General features: G+C 45.7%; 1 protein-coding gene across 1 annotated transcript in view; it reads left to right on the top strand.

Annotated features, from left to right (window-relative positions):
• Window positions 1–19,269, top strand: part of GABBR2 (gamma-aminobutyric acid type B receptor subunit 2) — a 320,004-nt gene that overhangs the window by 216,939 nt on the left and 83,796 nt on the right. Inside the window, exon 8 of the mRNA XM_059657467.1 lies at window positions 9,972–10,032. Within this exon, the coding sequence (XP_059513450.1) occupies window positions 9,972–10,032 (61 nt within the window). The remainder of the gene's footprint in view (window positions 1–9,971; window positions 10,033–19,269) is intronic.

The raw sequence follows: 19,269 nt of genomic DNA, 5'->3' as shown, positions 1-19,269 counted from the left end.
CAGACCCTGACTGACATAATCGCTACATTAAAATCAGGATACCCATTTTATTATCCACATGGGGGGTCAGTTGCTGGGCAAGAAAAATAAGTGTTCACTAGTTATAAACAAGGTGAAAATCCTATAAATATAAGGAATTGTGACTCTTGAATTTACCATCAGGTCCCATAACTTGAGCAGAGGTCTTAGGAGAGCCACTGTGGATGGGAGTGAGGACCCCTTCAAGCCCAAGCTAGTGATGGGCTGGGAGAAGGGAGACGGGAGACCCCATCTTACCCAAAGGGGTTCCAAGATCTATTTCACTAGCTTCAGCTAGCCCCACTCCAGCCCTGAAAACAGTGTAAGACACCCACTGTGTTTGCTGCTAGTCCATTGCTGGCATTTCATAGCCTTCACTCTGACCCTCAGCAGCCTGAGACAACCAGTCGGGCTATCAACACAACAGCCTTTCTCTCTCTGTCTCTTTTCTCCTCTGCTGACTCCTGTCTCTTTCCTTCCCAGGAGAATTAATGGAAGATTTTTTACTTGATGGAAGATTTTTAGGTTTAGCCCAAATGAATAGTCCCCAACCGCCTGTGAGCCATCTGGGTTTCTAGTGGGGGAGCGGAGCCAAAAGGGAGAATAGGTTTTCAATCAGCCGTGCCAGGGACACCTGCCTGCCAGCTCAGTCCGCTGTTTCCAAGGTGGGAGATGAGAGTGGTGACTCATCGGGGCTCAGAGCTGAGGGTCATTAGGGCTGGGAGGAGCCTGGGAGATTGTGACATCAGTAGTCCTTGCCCTTGCCCTGCTACATACATAAGCAGTCATGTGTGCAGATGCAATTCACACACAATCCCCATTTTACAGATTGAGAAACCAAGACACAGCCAAGATTTGGAGAGCCTCCTGCCAAATCCCAGCATCTGTGTGTCACCTGTTGTCAGCCATTGGGAGCTTGGGAGGTTTGTCAGGAAGCTCTGTTTCTCAGGCCCTTAGTTCTAGGATACTCACACTAGCCTCAAGATTCCTTCACATTCCCAGGGCCTCACACTCTCGTGGTCCTGCTTCTGCTGAATTCATTCAGGATTTGGACCATCCCACGATCCCTGGTTTTCCTCAGCTCTGGGCCGCATTGATTATGATCAAGAAGCCCTTCCCTATTATGAGGACTTGTGAGGGGTTCCAGTGAAGATGTGGGGGACAGGTGGAGGGAAATCTGTACCAGAGAATGTCATTTGAATAACTTCAAGTTGGACATTTCTTACTCCAGATCAAGTTCATCCTCTGCCATCCCACCATCCATTTTTTTCTTTTTTTCACCCCACCATCTTTTAGGGGCCAGTTCTCCTGTGGTCTCCCCGCCTCCCATTTGTCCTTCTGTACAGGAGAAAAAAACTGCCTCTTATTTTCTCCCCTGACTGCCCTGGCTCCTGCCTGCTGAGGTGTATACTGAGGATCTTACCTTCTATCCAGGAGACTAGTCAAGGTTCCTTCCTACGCAAGACTATTCTGAGCCTGGCTTTCAGATAGTATAAACTTTATCTCCTGACACACTGGGAGAGACTGCAACCAAAGAGCTAGGGGATCCCAGGCTAGAACCCATAGGTCCACCTCCCAATACAGTATCCTTTCTGAATCACCTATCTATGAGTCCCCAAGTCCTGCAATTTTCCCTTTAATATTTTTTCTGCTCTCTGCCTTTCTCTCTTTCTGCCTGGTCACTCTTCAGCTGAGCCCCCTGGCCTCACACCTGGACCACTGATTGCTGTACCAGCTGTCTCCTTTGAGCCCTGCCCACCCCCCACCCCCCCCACCCCCGTCAATCTGCATCCCTGCCCCCTCTCCCCCCAGCTTAAAGTGAAGATTCCAACAGATTGCAAATTGCATGTCTCAGACTTTTAGCTGGACCGGTCAGCAATTTGGTTTTCCTGGTGGAGACTAATCTATTTAACAAAAATAGAACATACAGTAAAGCAAAATTAAATATTTCTAATCATGGCGATGCTAGCATCTGCAAAAGGCCAGAAAAGAAGGGAGGTTGGAGGTAGGGGCAAAAAGCCTCGAGGGGGCCTCATGATGAATGGCTTTAGAGCTACAAGGCCCCCTTGGCTCAGCCACCCACTCAGGAACCTGGGCAAAAACCCCACTCACTGGTCCAGCCAGCTCCCCACTGCTGACTGTGCAGGTGAGGAATGGCACCGCCATCCATCTATCTGCAAAAACCGAAAAGCTATTCTCCACTTCTCCACCTTCCTCAGCCCTCACATTTGGGCCATCTCTAAGCCCTGTCGATTTCACCTCCTTCCCATCTTTTGAATCATGGATTCTTCTCCATCATGTCACCCTCAACTCTCCCTTGGATTCCACAGCAGCTTATAGCTGGCTTCCTTGCCTCCAGCTTGTCCTTGTGCCCATCCATTTTCCATGCACCAGCCAAAGTAGCGTTTTTTAGCTTTATTGAAGTATGCAATGGAAATTGAATATATTTAAGGTATACAACTTAATGATTTGATATATGCATACATTATAAAATGATCAACACAATTAAGCTAATTAACACACCCATTGCCCCACAGAGTTACCATTTTCTTTCTTTCCTTTTTTTTTCTTTTTTAGGTAAGTACACTTAACATCTATCCTCTTAGCAAATTTTAGGTATACATTATAGTATTGTTAACCGTAGTCACCATGATGTACATTATATCCCCAGAATTTACTCATCCTGCAAAACTGGAAGTTTATACCTTTGACCAACCTCTCCCCATTTCACATTCCGTTGGCTGTAACTGTCACATGGCCATACCTGACTATAAGGGAGGCTGGAAGATTCAGTCTAACCATGGGCCCAGGAGGAAAAGGAAATGGATTTAGTGAACTACTAGCCAGTATCTGACACAATCAGATCATCACTTTTTCCAGTCTTTTATAATTCTTATAATATAATGTTCAAGTCTGTGTAATTTAGATCAAGTCGCCCTTATTTAAAACCTTTCAGTGGCCCATGCCTCTTGCATTCAGAATTAATCCCAGCACCCTTGATACAGCCCATTAGGCTCTGCAAGGTTTTGTACCTGCCCACCTTGCTAGTCACATTTCCTGCTCATTTCCTCCTCAAGTAACCACTTTCATTGTCTCAGCTCCTCTGATTTCCCAATCTCTTTCCTGTCTCAGGACCTTTATACTTGCAAGTCCCTCTTCCCAGGATGCTCTCCCTATCACTCTTAGCTGATCCTGCAGGTCTCAGTGCAAATGCCACCTCCCCAGAAAAGCCCTCCTTGACACCCCCCAGTCTAAATTGGGGTCTTGTTGTAGTTTTTTCTTATACCCTTTTTTTTTCTTTATAACACTTATTATAGTTTGTAATTATATATCTATTGGTGTATTTGTTATTTAATGTCTACATTGCCCATCAGATTGAAAGCTCCATGCAATCTAGAAACATATTGATTTTGCCCACTCTTTATCTGGTGCCTATCTGACATGCCCAGCATGGGTTAGATGCTCAATAGTGCTGGTTATGCGTGTGTCATAATATTTCATCATGTGTCTATCACAGCTTACTTCACTATTACCCTATTTCTTGGACATTTCCTTCATTTCTGATATTTTGCTATTCTAAGCAAGCCTAACTCTTGTATTATTACTGAAAGGAGAGGGAGTTGGTCCCGCCACTCTTGGGCCATCCAGCCAGCCATCTCCTCTTGGTCCCCACTCCTCCCCACTGCACCCATGCTGATCAGCAGAAGGATGACAGTAGGGCAGACCACACTTCCCATCCTGCCCCTTCTCTCAATTCCCTGCAAACCCATTACTCAAGACTTAATGGATAGATAAAACTTTCTTCAAGGCTTGGGCCTATCAGTGTAAGAAAATATTTTAAATTATACAAAATATGACTTTTCCCTATAGCCCAAGTGGACATGCAGAAAAAAGAGTATTTTTCACCTTTGCAGAATATGTGTGAGGTTGTACCCAATTATTTGGTATTTCTCTTTAAGTCCTCCCATCCCTTAGGAAAGAAAGAGCACCTTCTTCTTCAAGCCCACATGATCTCTACCTTTTATGGAAAATCTGACCAGCTAAGCCCAGTGTTCTCTCCAAGTCCCCATTATTCATTTGAGGTCAGTGTGGTTCTAGGTGGAGGGTTGGCAGCAGAATGGTCCAAGGTGGGCTCAGATCAGCCACACAGATAGCCCTTCCATTTCCTTAGATAGTTGGCTGCCTGAGTGACATGTCAGGGCACATCTTATTTACCCATAGCATAAATCAAACATTCGGATAAGCATGCATGCTCACACCTCCTGAAGACGAATGCAACTGCCCAGAGACAAGAGTGCAGTTAGGGAATGAGATCCTTCTCTGAATAAATTTGCAGTGATCTGCAGAGACTGTGTCCCTCAGTGGGCCCAGAGCTCCAGGCAACTAGGCTGAACGAAGCGAGTCCTCACACTGTCTAGCCTCCAGCTCCAGCCGGACATCAGATCATTTCAGGGCAGGACATCTCTGCCCTCCACTGTGAAATTGAAAGAGACCAACATGGGCTTGACCCATACAATTCATAAACTGTCGTCGGAGTGAAATTTACTCATGCTTAGTAATGAAACAGTAAAGATGAACAATGAAAACAATTACTTTTTCTAAGAGGAGGCTGCTGAATCCTACTGGCTGCTGGAATCCTTGGGGTACATTCTACTCTCCACTGATTTTTCTGGGGATTCTGAACGGACATCGGGTGGAATTTTTCCAACTCACATTACCTGGAGGAATTATAATAGTTACTCTTTATTATGTGCCAATCCTGGCTTATGCCCTTTCCATAATTGCCTACTTTAATTCTCACAAACAATCCTGAGGAGCAAGTATTGTTTTTACTATTTTTCAAATAGGAGAATTGATGCTCAGAAACACTCAATGACTGTCCAAGGTCATACTGTTGCCAATATTTACTCTTGTCTGGCAAATGCTGCAACTTAGTTTTTTTCCACATTACCTTATGCATTCTGAAGATTTCTCTGAAAAAGAAATGCAGCTTTATGGCTCCCGCTTCAACCTGAGCTGTTAGTTTGGATCAGACTGCTTTCCCTGGTATTAGCAATATCTTTTTCAGGAGAACAAAAATCCTTATAAATTTTCCACCTGGGATTTTACCTCCATTATTTTATTTTCATTCCAGATGAGCTCCATGGTCATTCTTATAAGCTCCTCGGAAGTTAGAATCCATGATCAATCAATATGCAGACAAGAAAATAAAAACCAAGTCAGGCATTTCATAGGGAGATTTAAGACAGGGAACTGGTTGCAACTTTATTGGAAGGGATGGAGGAGCAAAACAGGTCGGTGCTGTCACTGGAGATAAGTATTCACAGAAACAGCCAAGCCCCTGGGCTGAAGGCACAAAAAGGGGCATAGTGTTGCCATTGGCTCTGCACATTGATCTCTCAGGTTCCTGCAACCACCTTCCTGCTGTTCTGGGAACTCCCCTCCCCCACCGCCACTGGCCACTGAACAGGCAGCCAGGAGCACCCCCACATTGACAGTGCAGGGCTGCCTGGGCCCACAGACACCTGCAGTCACTCAGCTTTTGCTGCTGCAACCACAGCAGGGGAAAAAAATAGATTTCCCTTATGCATACTTTCTAATTTCCCATGAATGCTTCTCATTAGCAGAACCTAAGTGGAAACCAGCTGGTAGGGGATTCTGGGAAATGTGGTTTCTGGGTGTTGGGCCCCTGCAACAGAGAGGAGGATACAGAGTGAGTATGGGTTGTGAGCCAACAGATATCAGCCACCACCCCAGCCAGAGTTACCAGACTCTGTTACTTTGGAATTTAATGCATCACATGGATTGATCCTCAGTATAGCCCTGGGATCGCACACGGCAGAAGCTTAAGGAGAGTCACGGCATCTATGTATACATAAAGGATACATGCGTGAGGAGAGAGAAGAAACCCCGGCTCGAGCTGGGGCTTAAGAAACCGAAGCCAGTGCAGCTGGCCTGGCTGAGCTGCCCAGCACGTGAAGCTGGAGCAGTCCGGCTGCTTCGTGGGCTTCACTCAGACCATTGCCTCTGGCCCCACAGCCTCGTCAGGAAAGATATAGTCCCAGTGACCTGTGAGGGCAAGTGTGTTAGGGTTGGGTTTCCCCGGAAACAGATTCTGAGACAAAGACTAGCATACAGCAAGTTTATTATCAAGGAGTGTTCTCAGGAGCAACACCCGGAAGGGAGGAAGTGAAGCAGGATCAGGCAGAGGGATCCCTTGAAATGTGATACAGCTGCAATCCCAGCCTCAGCCACCCCACGGGGACCTCTGGATCCCATGGTCCTTCACCGTTGTCCTGAATTGAGGTACAGGGCCTAGAATTATGTCCCTCACATTGACCATTGGATGTAGGCTGGCCCCCAGGAAGGGGCATAACCTTAATAGACACAGCTCCCTTTGGATGCAGGGCAACTCAGCAGCAGCCAGGATACGCCTCCATCCTGATGGGGGCATCAGAGCAGCACACCAGGGCATCCACCACTCAGTATGGGAGGCGTAGAGTGGAAGTCCACTGCTGCTCAGGCCACAGTGCTCAGCCACCTTGGTGATGCACTCTGAGCTGGCCACCACCCTAGCCTCAGCCACTGTCACCTCACATCTGGATTACCAGCTGTAGAGCCTCCAGTTTCTCTGCTCCCTCGTTTTGCCATGCTGCCATCCATTCTCTACCTGACAGCCAGAACAGTCTTCCCAAATATTAACCCAGGTCATAGTACTTACTTGCTTAACTTCCCCACCCCTAGGCTCTTGGCTGCATTCCAGAGCCCTGCCATGACCTCCAGGTGGAATGTGATCTGGTCTGCTTACCTCCCCTCTGCTCCTCACACTGGCCCTTTCTGTTCCTTTGCCACCTGAGGGCCTTGCCCTGCATGGCTTCTTCCTTTGTGTGGAGTATCTCCTTCTGACCATGCAGGCCTCAGCTCCTCTGTCACCTCTGCAGTGAGGGCTTTCCTGGCAGCACAATAGATTTGCTCCCCTCGCCCAGCCACTCCCTTCTTATTTTTTCACAGTACTCTTCACTAACTGAAATATTCTTATTCATTTATTGGCAAACTTGTTTTGTCTTTTCTCCCTAATCAAATATAAAGCTCTCAAAAAAGCAGGAATAGCACTTACAAGAGAACCTGGCCCAGTGTAGGTAAATACTGTGTCCCCAAAAAATGTATATGCACTTTAACAGCTGATAGCTCAGTTTTGGAAAGTGAAATGTATTTTAATAAACTCTGTCTTTATAATTATTCAAAGTGTGTGTCTACATTTTGGGGACACCCTATATTTGTACAACATTGTGTGAATTGACCACCTTCAAATATGGAGGACCCCTACTGGGCAGAATTTCATGAAAATCACCTGATGAACTTCCTCATGTCCAGTCTGAAAGAGGATGAATTGGCTGGGATGATGGTCCCTGTCCTGTCAGCCATGGCCAGGGTAGCAGAGCTGGCTTCAGTGGTCAAACCCAGCAGGTGCCATGGTAACTCCTTCAGGAAAGAATCACATGACACATCTTCCCCAGAAGGGGCTTTGCAGAGCTTCTTGGCTCCTCCTCTGGTGCAGACCCTCAGTAAAGCCAGTTACCCACCTGTGTGCCCATCACAATCCAGTTACCACCGTCAGAGTTCTCAGTCTCTCCCATGCTAGTCCGAATAGTGTGGTGCAAGAACTCAGTCTACTGGGGGCTGTTGTTTCTGAGAGGAGGACACCTCGGATAAAGGCCCAATAGTTTACCCTTTACCAGCTGAAATCACGCAATGTGGAAAATATCTTCCCAAGCATTGGAAAGTTCCCTGGTGCTTAAACCATCTTTTCTTATTTCGGCTCTCTTCTATTAAACATCCTATCTAATAGAAGGCTAATATGTGAATTGTCCCCTTGGGAATTCGACTGACGGGAGTTTGACCACTCACTATGACCTGCGCTGGCCACCAGGGGGCGGTGTGGAACAAAGGAAGGCCCCAGCTGGCAGCCAGCAGCTGAGGGAAGGAAGGCCCGGATCAGCCCCAATCACCGGCCAGGACTAGGGACCCTACCCATGCACGAATTCCATGCACCAGGCCTCTAGTTTTAAAATAAAAATCAATACTGCCATTTACTGAGTGCCTGTTGTGTACGAGGTGCCATGCTAGGTCCATAACTCAGATGCTGGCTTCTTTCCACTGCATCACCTGAGAAATTAAGGAGCTGGGAGGAACTGCTGTTAGTGAAAATGATTATTGTGAGTAAAATAAAGTATAACAGATCTTACTTTAAAAGTTGACTAATTAGTTCTGTTTAGAAAGTAAATGAGGGCGGGGGGAAGACAAAAAAGTAAAAGCAGATTCTTTCTTATCCCCACCCATACTCCATCCATCCTGTCCAAGCTTTGAATACCACTCTGTATGCTTTTCCGTTTAACTAATAAGGATTCTGCAGGCTTTGTCCACATTTTATATCTAGAAGTCTGGAATTCTTCAAAGCTTGGCAGGAGATGGGTCAAGTAGTTGGATCTCCACCTTCGTCAGACAAATGTCTTCCTTGGGGACCATGTCTGCATCTTTGCCGCCCATGCAAAGTGGTTCATTTGCATAAAAGTGATCCTTTTGAAAGATGTTCTGTGTTTTTCAGTCATCCCTAGAAATAAAATCACTGCTCCTGTCTCACCTTACACTGAAGTGTTTCACACACCAGGGAATTGCCTACCGGCACCTAAATATAGAATTCGGTGGGCATTCGTCTCAAACTGATAGTCCTCACAGCTGTCTTCAGGATTTCCAAAAGGTGGCAAAGTGGCTTCAGAAGGTGTTTCTTGTTCTGAGAACAGGTTGAGTGATTCTCTCTTTGTGCCAAGAGCCTCAGGGCCTAAGACTTGGAGTTTCCACCAAGGGAAGATATTTTCTGGCACTTTCTCCTGAGAATTGAGCAGGATCTGAACTTTTCTGTGCTATTTCCTGATGATGTAAGAGCACAACTGTGAGAGTAAAGCAGTACACATTTAAGACCATTTCTTTTCCTGATATCTCATTAATGGAGAGATAGGAAAGACTTTATTTCTGCATCAGAAACAGCATGCTATAGTGAAATAGCATGGACATTAAAATCAAACTCGAATTTGAACTCCAGCAGCTTACAGTGACCTTACATAAAGGGCAGACCTTCCTCCGTCAGTTTCTTAATTTGTTAAATCAGGATTATCCCCCTTTTCACTCAAGCTTGTCACAAGATCCATTGATACAATGTGTGACAATTTCCTTGCCTGGTTGCAGAATTTTAGGTGGACCATAAATTGGCAAGGAGAGACCAGTCCTTCTTCATGTTCCCAGTTTGTTTAGCCCAGCATGTGGAACCCTTGTATCAGCCAACAAAGCCACTCACTGTCTTTAGCCCCCAGGATTCCCTAATGAAGGGTGCTCAGCTGCCTGTGACACTAGTCATGTCGCTGGCACAAGAAGCTTAATTTTGTGCTGCCCCACTCAGGAAGAACTTACAAAAACATCCTCTGTCCTTAATAAGAAATGCTAACTGACCTACAGCCCCCATCTGGTCCTCAAGCCAAATAGCCTCGGCAAAGCCACACATCTTAATGGAGCACAGGAGCAGTCAGGGCCAGGCTCCACGGGCCTCACCGGTGCCTCTGTCCTTCCAGCGCCCTGGAAGACCTTGTCCCAGGACTACACAGGGCATGTGGATGTTTAATAAATAGCTGTGCTGATAATGATGATGCATATCTCGGCTTTAATTCACATGTGTTAGTTCCATTATTGATTTTGTGCTCCTTAAATTAAATAGATAAAGTCACAACCAGTTTAAAAACAATTAGTTTAATTTTGCATCTGTAGCCTAACAGGAATCTGTTTTTCCTCTAATATTAATAATTGCATTGTACAGTTAATGAATTTCAGTTGAGATCAGTAGCGTCTGAGCTAATATGGCATTTCTCTTTTGTTCTTGTTTGTTTGTTTTGCTTTGTTTTTAGGGTCAAGTTGTGTTCCGGAACGGGGAAAGAATGGGGACCATTAAATTTACTCAATTTCAAGGTAGGCTTTTTGATGCTTCTTCTTTCTACTTGATAAATTCTGTTTTCAGGGATGTTGTCTTATGCAATAAAATACATCAAAACAAATGAAAGTATGATGTTCCAGATAAGAGAAATCAAAGTCAATAGAAAACACTTCTCTGTGAAAACAGTAGTTTCAACATATTTAGGATATTTTTTCTTCACTGTATTACTTTTCAGGCCCATTCAGTCTTCCCACATGACTCTGAGAAACTCCTGAAAGTAAGGGGGGAGGGGTAAGTCAGTTCCAATATCCTGAGAAAACTTGCATTGTTGTAGGTTTTGATTATAGAAATCTTCAGATTCTGAAGTTGAGAGAATAGCATAGAAAACCCATCACCCAGCTTCAACCATTATCAACATTATGCCTATCTTGCGTTATCTTGACTCACCCTGTTACCCCTCTATTTTTTTCTGTAAATGTTTTAAAGCAGCTCTCAGACATTATCTCATTTCAATCTATAAATACTGCAGTATGCATTTCTACTAGACAAGGACTTTTAAAAACATAACCATGGTACCATTATCACACTTAAAGCATTTAACAATTATTAATATCCTTTCATTCCCAGTCTATGTTAATTCTACAATTAGCTCAAAAATGTTTCTACAATTGGTTTGTTAGAGAATTCACACAACGTCCACTCTTTGTATTTGGTTAATGGGTCTCTCTAGTTTCTTTTAATCTATAATCACTACTTTTTTTTTTTTAAGACCCAGGTCATTTGTTGAACTTTTCTGCTTTCAGAGTTGGAAGGGACCTCAGAAATCATCCAGACTAAGTTTCTCGTGTGATAAGGAGGAAATAGGGACCAGAGGGGCAGTGGCTTGTCAAAGCGCACAGGGCATCTGTGAGGAGTAGGACTGGGCCTTCCTCAAGGCAGACACCTCAGTTCAGCTCAGTATAGTCATTAGCAGGGTTATTCGCCAAAAGCACTAGATGATCATTCATCAGCATCTGGATGTTTCTGGAAGCTGTGCCTTCTGTGTCAACTCACTTTGAAATCCCAATGTCATCTGGGGAAAGCAAGGAATGAAATCAAGTTACTCAGATTCATTCAGACAAATCCCCACTGGATTCAGATCAATCAGGAGAGGTGTCCTTGGATACTATCGCTCCATAATGCAATCTTGTAGATTTACCCATTTGTCTTCCTGTGGCAGGTAATTGAAACACATGTCAGCTCTCTGACGTGCACAAAAGATGTAATTTTAGGCAAACGTAATTACTTTCCCATTTGTTAAGTCTTACTTCTTCATCGGTTGAACAAAGTAAGCATCTTGGCAAAGATACTTACTTTTTTTTTTCTTGAGTGATTGCAGCTAAATTCTCTTGTCACATTTCCAGTTCTCAAATTATATCATTCTAGGAGAATATTTTGTAAAATATTGATCGGCCAATCACAGCTATAAGTGCGTGCCAATTTTATTGCCTTTTCCCGATGTCAGGATTAGACACCAACTCCAGTGGCTGATTTTAGGCATTTATAAGGAAAGCAGTGTAGCAAACAGTATTGAGGTGGGTTTTACTCACCTGAGTTCAAGTTGCTGTAGAATATCAGGCAATTGACTTCACCTCCCTGAGCACTGATGTCCTCAAGTAATATAATCCTGCCCTAGCCAGTTAGGGTCAGTGGATAGAGCGTCAGCCTGCGGACTGAAAGGTCCCAGGTTCAATTCCGGCTAAGGGCATGTACCTTGGTTGCGGGCACATCCCCAGTGGGAGGTGTGCAGGAGGCAGCTGGTCGATGTTTCTCTCTCATCGATGTTTCCAACTCTCTATCCCTCTCCCTCTCTGTGAAAAATCAATAAAATATATTTTTAAAAAACTTTAAAAAAAAATAATATAATCCTACTTATCATCTTAGGATGTGGGATGAACTGGATGAGATCATACAGAGAAAGATGTGCATATATCTCCTGCTCAGCAAGTAGTAGCAATTATGACTAGGGGGACAAATCCAGATTTCCTTGGTGTGTTGAAACCCCATTGATGCCTTTTTGTCTGCCTACCCCTATAGCTGCTACCCACACATAACAATATGTAGGATGTCAGAAGGGGCAGGGCCTTAGAGATGATCTTATCTCCTTACTTCACAGAGTAAATGGGGAAACTGAGGCATGGTGAAGAGAGATGTTTCCCCCAGGGACACACAGCTGATGAGTGGCAGTGACAGCCACTGCGTGCTCACATGCGCACGTATGCCAGTGTTCTGCCTTTGCCACACTTGTGTTCAGCTTTTATCGACTATTAGAGCTGGAAGATACTCCTGTTTGCATGGTTTTAAAATAGACATTGATCCTGTTGACAGAGGGATGCTGTGCTTGGGGGCATGGTCACATCAGCACAATAGTGAGTTACCCAAATTCTTAGAGTCTCAGAGGTGCCTTTTCTGCCAGGATGAAGAGAATTGAGTATTGAATAGGCTGTCCAGGTTGGAATTCAGGTTATCATCTCATTTCACAGAGGGGAAGGAAACTGAGGCCCTGACCCACTGTGAGATGGCGAATTCATTCCTTCTCTTCTCTGGGCTCATGCTTCCTCTCCCAGAAAGGCTGGTCCAGACTCTTCTGGGACCTTCCAGGAATTTGCCCAGAGGATATGCCTGCCCCCAGGGGTTACCAGTTCCTAAATTACCTCATGCCATTGACCTTGTAAATGGCTTCTGCGTGGAGTTACCATGTTGTTTTCTGCCATGCCCTTCACACCCTCTCTCCCGCTTGCCTTGCCCTCTTATTTAGAAGGGAGGTTGGACAGCAGGGCTCACAACAGAGCTAACTCACAAGCAGCCAGCCCCAGCAGAGGGGGCTACTTTTGCAAGATCTGCTTCTGGGCAAGACACTTCATTTCCCTAAACCTCAGTCTTCTCTTCTAGACAGTGGGATGGCATTAATGCTGGCCCTGCCTGCCCCCTGGGGCTGGGTTAAGGGTCAAATGAGATTTTGCTTTATAAACTCTAGTTGTGGGAACCTAGTCACATTACTAGCATGCTGCCTGACTCCTGGCTGGCTCTTGGTAAATGCTTACTCAATTAGTGAGACAGCTTGTGGAAATTTAGGAGCATCTTCATTTACTCATGGTTTCCCATGACTTAAGTCAAGGCAGAAAGTCTGGTAAACAGCAGTTAGCCTTGACAACAAAAATGTGAGCCAAAGCAAATTTATGATGGCAGCCATTGTTGTTCCAGACGGACGGACCTTTTTTGCAAATTTAGGAGTGGTGAATAAATAGAAGTATTCTAAACTAATGTGCCAGGGCTAACTCCATGGTCCCTCTTGAGACTGGGGCATTTTTAATCCAGCGGGGGTTTCAGAGCCTTAAGAATGATCTTCCTAACCCCCAGTTTCCCTCCATTTACTACATTTCCAAGGGTTCCCAGAGCTCTTACCTCCCATCAGGACAATCCTCCAGGCTAGATAGATGTGGTAGATTCCACCCATAATTCTGAGCATCCACGGTTCCAGAATAAGTATCTTATTAAGAGGAACAGATCAGATGTCCAGGGAATTAACACTTCCAGGGGCAGCCCTGAGCCAGGGATGGATGAGAAATGGAGGACAAATTTCCCAGTGTCCTTTCCCGTTGGGTGGAAACTCCCAAGAACTTCAAGGTATGTTCTTGTCTGTCCCCAGATGTCAGCTGAGGACAATCCCAATGGAATTGTGCCTCAGTTGCCTTCCCAGAAACCTGCTCATAATGCACGTTGTACTGGCTCCCTTCCCTTCCCTGTCTCACCTCCCTGAACCCCTAGCAATGTGTCCTAGGATCATCTTCCAAATAAATTACGTGCATTCTCACCCTTGTCTCAGGCACTGTTCTAAGGGCGCTACCCATGGCTATAGGTAAGGCAGGTATTGTCATCCTGTTGGCCACACACCTTGGGTATAGTGGGACTGGCCTAAACCCCTTTCAATTCCAAGTTCAGAGTACCTCCCCCATGCCACCACTGACTTCCACTGAACTACGTTAGATGATGATGAATGCTAGAGAATTGGCTTTTTTTTTTTTCCTTATGAGAAGAAAGAATTCATGTTACTGCCAAAGTCTAAACATGGCTCAGAATTTGCAGCAGGGAAGGAAGTTGAGTGAAGCCATGATTAGAGCCTTATTTATGCTGTTCTTCGTGAAATCTAAGCATCTGTGCTCTAACTCACCGTCCCTGCCTTCATTAGGCCTGTTTGTGAGAATCTTGGTGAATGGTGATGTGTTTGAATGTCATACTGCTTCTGTGTCGCATAAAAGACTCAGACTTTGGAGTAGTTCAGCACTCGATTTGAAGGGATAGGGTCCTCTAGCGCTCTAACAACATAATTGTCATTCAGAATGTACCTAGTGAAATGTAGGCTTGTCCTCCCCATTTGCAGACATTAATTACTGTTTGGTCTTTGGGGTAACAGATACGGTTCTATTCAGTGCAAATTTCCTGAGCATCTGCCAGGCGTTTTACCAAGCCCTCTAGGGGAAGCCAAGCTGAATAAAAAATGGTCCCTGTCCCTTTCCCCCCAGGGGTTTCATAATCTCTCTGGCCCAGTGCCAGTGCCTATAAAAGCAGGAAGATCATTTCCCAGAACATACTAGAAAACTTTCAGAGCAAGTTTGACTCCAGTTTGAGACTCTTAAGGCTGGTTTTTAGTGCCCTTTTCCTCGGTCGAGGCATGTGTTATAGCTCTCTTCACCAAGCCATGGGTCTGAAAAGGCCAGTTTGTTGCTGCCACTCAACTTGATACAAGTAAGAGTGGAGACATAGTCCATCAAACTGCAGGATACACGGGTAGGGATGTGGGTCAGCAGGAATGGAAAGACATAAATGTGAATGTCAGTTCTTTTAGGCTGAAAGTCTGATCCTGACCTTGATACTGACCCTGACCTTGACACCACCTCAGCCCTCATAATCCAGGACTTATCTGGAAGCCCAAGGCCTTGTGTTTCATTGAGCCATAGACTCTCCATGTTGAAGGGAGCCCTAGCTCTCCTTTATAGTATTAGCTCTGCTTGAATGCCTCCAGTGATGGGGAACTCATCTCCTATTATATGGAAAGTATGTGAGCTTTGAAACAGGCGTGTCTAACTGTTAGTAGCTAGGCACTGTGGCTTAATTTCTCTGAGCCATCATTTCAGCATTTAATTAAAAATAGCAAAATAAAAGGTGATCATTTTCTTTGCCGTAAGAGGGATGGTGAAAATTCAGTGTCGTGAGGCTCTGAATGTTCTTGGTTGGTGACTGTTACAGAGAAGGGCCATGACAGCGGTTGGCTTCTTTCTCCTCTCCTGGGCACTCTTTATGACCCCAGATTTACTCCTTTCCAGAGTTTCTTGAGAAAAGTGCAGTCTTGCTTACTCAGGACATACTTATCATTGGTACATGAAAACTCTTGTTTGTTTGTTGATACTCTCATTTCCCTCATTTATTTTCAAACCCTATTCCTACCTCCCCCAGGGAAAGGCAACCATTCTAAGTGTTTAATGAGTGTGTTGTGTTTGTATCTGTTCTTGCAAGATGTAGTATATTACTGTGTTTTTTTGTGTGTGTATATATATTTCAAATTTACGTCAATGCAACTGGATTACATATCTTTCCTGTTTCTTTTTCTTTTCCACTCAACACTTTGTTTTCTAAGATGCCTCCATGTGCCTGTGTGTACATCTAGCACAGGGCTTTCATTGCTCACCCCATGGGGCACACCCACTCTGCACCCATCCACTCTCCCAGTGACAGACACCCAGTTCACATCAACTCTCTGCCTTCACAAATAATGAGGGTCCTTGTACATGTCTCCTATGACCCAACTGGGCATTTTTAGGACAAATGCCCAACAGGAAAATTGTTGGCTTGGAAGTTGTGTGTGAACACTGAACATACCGAAAATTTGCCAGATGGCTCTTTCAATGAGTCACCGTGCCCGTCTCCACTCCCACCGGCGTGTGATCCCCGTGTCCCTACCTCCCACCAACACTTGGTGTTCCAGACCTTTCATTTTTTCCAGTCTAAAGGTATAAAGTAATATCATATTGTGGTTTTAAATATTATCTCTTTGCTTACTAATGAGTTTGGGCATTTCTTCCTGTGCTTGTTAGACATTTATTAATTGTCTGATCCTTTGACCACTTTTATTCTGTGGGCACTGTATTTTTCTTGTTGATTTGCAAGAGTTCCTTATATAATCTAGATATCAGTCCCTTGTTGGCTTTAGACTTTGCAAATATCTTCTCTCATTTGGTCACGTGCCTATAAACTTTAAGTCCTTCTTGAAAAGAAATTCTCAACTTCATGTGGTTACATTCTTTTCTTTCTTTCTTTTTCCCTATGGTTTTGGGCTTTTAAAGTTGCTTAACAATCATTTCCTGGCATCTGCATGCCAGATGATACTGGGCAAGATAGGTAAGACACAACCCCTGCCCTTAGGGAGCTCACAGTCCATTGGGAGCAGACACAGGACCCCAACTGGGTGTGATAACTGATGGCATTTAGAGGAGGGGCATTTGGCTCCACCTACCAGATTCTTAGGAAGGCTGCCTGGGAGAGACATCTGAGATGAATTCTGAAAGGCCGGTTTCTCTAGTGAGAGTTAGCCAAGAAAAAGAGAGAAAAGGTGTTCTAGGTGCAGATAACCTGTTGTATTTGTATGTGTCCTGTGTCCCCTCCAGTACTTAGCTTTTGCCCCTGGGACAGTTTGAGTGAGTCAATGGACAAATCTGTCCTTGGCGGGGTCATTATACTCCTAGGCCATTTGACCAATGTCCACTTGGCCTATTAAAAATCTGAAAACAAAGGTCAATGAAGTTAACTTATTAAAATTGTAACAGTGGCATATTGTTTGTGAAGACAGAGAGACAAGTGTGTGAGGGGATCCGGGCCCAGGGACCTGCCTCCATCTACTCCCACCCTGTAGGTTCTATCCACAGTGACCAGACTGGGGTGGGGTGGACTTCCCGAGGGATGGCTGGCCATCCCGGAGGAGAGCAGAATCCAGGCCTGCAGTTGCCATATTCCCATCTCTGAAGAACCACCAGGAGCAGGAGTTGATGTGATGTGCAACCCCAGGCAGAGCCAGGACCTGTGCAGGGAAGCCTCAGGGAACAGCTTTCAGCTTATAATGAGGAAGACCTTTCAGAGCAGTTGCCGATTCATCAAACAGGAGTTGGAAGCTATAGAGACCTCCCCAAGCAGCCCCCTCACTTTAGCAAGACCCAGGCAGGGGATGGGACCTCCCCAGGGCTCCGTACATAGGTGAGGGCCCAAGCTTGGACCAAATCCAAGAGCTCTCTCAGTTCGAGCCCTTTCTGCCTGAGTTTAGGGTTTCCTTACGAGGGGCAGGAGTCCTCGAATGGAGTAGTTTTATAGCATCTTCGATTTTCATTGAGGCAAAGTCATCTTGTTTTTAACTTCATGGTTACGCATTGAGCCTGTGTTTGCAACAGCAATTACATTTTAAAGGACATATACACCTTCCTCAGTTCAGATCTTGAGCCAGTTGAGGACCAGTGGACATTTGGGGGTGAGGGGGGTCGAGCCCCTGTAGCAGGATGTGGGGACCCAGCTAAAGCAGGAGCCTGGTGACCCTCCAGTTGGTTGCCACCGGGGTTGGTTGTGGTGCAGCTGGGAGGCGGAACCACTCTGTGATTGGAGCCGTTTCCCTGCCGTCTCAGGCATGCTCTCAGGCCCACAGCCAGTGAGTATTTTCAGACTGGACTTTTGGGGGGGAAGTCTGATTTTTACGGATGGGAGCTATCATCCAACTCCAAAATTTGAAATAAAGAATGCACTTTTTTAAAGAGAACACTCCTTTCTTGCCCCACAGCAAGGAACCAGTACTATTCTGTGGGAAAGGGAGCTTTTTGTCTCAGTATTTTTAGCCTCTGAGAACAGAAAGTGTCAGCTTGAAGGGCCCTCAGTGTAATCCAGTGGTTCTCAACTCTGGCTATGCATCAGGATCCACTTAGAGGACTTTTTTTTAATGTTTTCATTGAATTTAGAAAGAGAGGAAAGGAGAGGGACAGAGAGGTAGAAACATCGATGAGAGAGAACATGGATCGACTGCCTCCTGGCACCACCCCCACTGGGGCTTGAGCCTGAAACCCAGGCATGTGCCCTGACCAGGAACCACGCAGTGACCTCTTGGTTCATAGGTCAATGCTCAGCCACTGAGCAACTCCGGCCAGGCTAGAGGACCTTTAAAAATACTGCTACTCAGGATCCATCCTAAGAAGTTTTAATATAATAGGTCCAAGCTGGGACCAATCATAGGTATTTTCTAGTTCTCCAGGTGACCCTACTCCCTAGGGCTGAGAACCACTGGAATTCCTGCAGTGCAGTTTGCAAATGGAGAAACTGAGGCCCAGAGGAAGGGAATGGACCAGGGTCACACAGTGAGTCAGTGGCAACCTGCACAGAGTTTGTGGGGCAGACGGTCAGCCAGTAACAGACCCAGTGTCACAGCCCCTCTCCCTCTGCTCGATACCCCAACCTCCCGGCCCCAGTGGACCTCTCTATCTGTCCACAAATCCCCTGTCCTCGGTCTGCAAGGCTCGTCTGTGTCTCAATGAGTGGTCAGCATTGTTTGCACAGCGGAGTTACCAAGCAGCCCAAGACTTAAAAGTTGAAAGTGCCGGGTGCCTATCATAGTGACCACCACCTGGGCCGTGGTGAATGGAAGAACACAGGGGGCACCCTCCTTCCACCTTCAGACCCCTGAGGGGCCCTGGGCAGGGTGTGGGGGACAAGACGCTATGCTGCCCAGGGTGTCAGAAGCCAGACTTCGGGTTCTGCTCAGGAACCAATCAGCAGACAGAAATCGGAAGGCCTGGGCACACCTGGGGCATTGCTCCAACATGAGGGGCTGAGCTCACAGCAAACGGGTTGCTGGGAGGGGAGGGTCAGTACGCTGGGAATGCTTCCTGGAAGAGGTGGACAAAGTTTGGACATTTGGTTTTGTAGAAGGAGGGGAAAGCTCCCTCCCAAGCAGAGGGACTGTTGTGGGGAACCAGTGGCAGTAAGTAAACAGAGGGAGTGTTTGGGGACCTAGCAAACGGCTCACAGTCACTTTTATCATGACTCAAATAACTATAATTTATGGAACACTCACTATGAGTTAGGTCCCAAGCCAGAAATTGCCTGTATTCTCCTCTCTAGTTCTCATGGCCACTCTGAAAGTTCCCCTTTTACATTTATAACCACCTGCTTATAGGGTATGGGCTGGAAGGGAAGTGCTGCCTGCA

This window comes from Myotis daubentonii, chromosome 11 (assembly GCF_963259705.1).
Source record: "Myotis daubentonii chromosome 11, mMyoDau2.1, whole genome shotgun sequence".
Taxonomy (NCBI): Eukaryota; Metazoa; Chordata; class Mammalia; order Chiroptera; family Vespertilionidae; genus Myotis; species Myotis daubentonii.
Note: the sequence above shows the minus strand (reverse complement) of the source record. Positions and strands in the feature narration are given on the sequence as shown.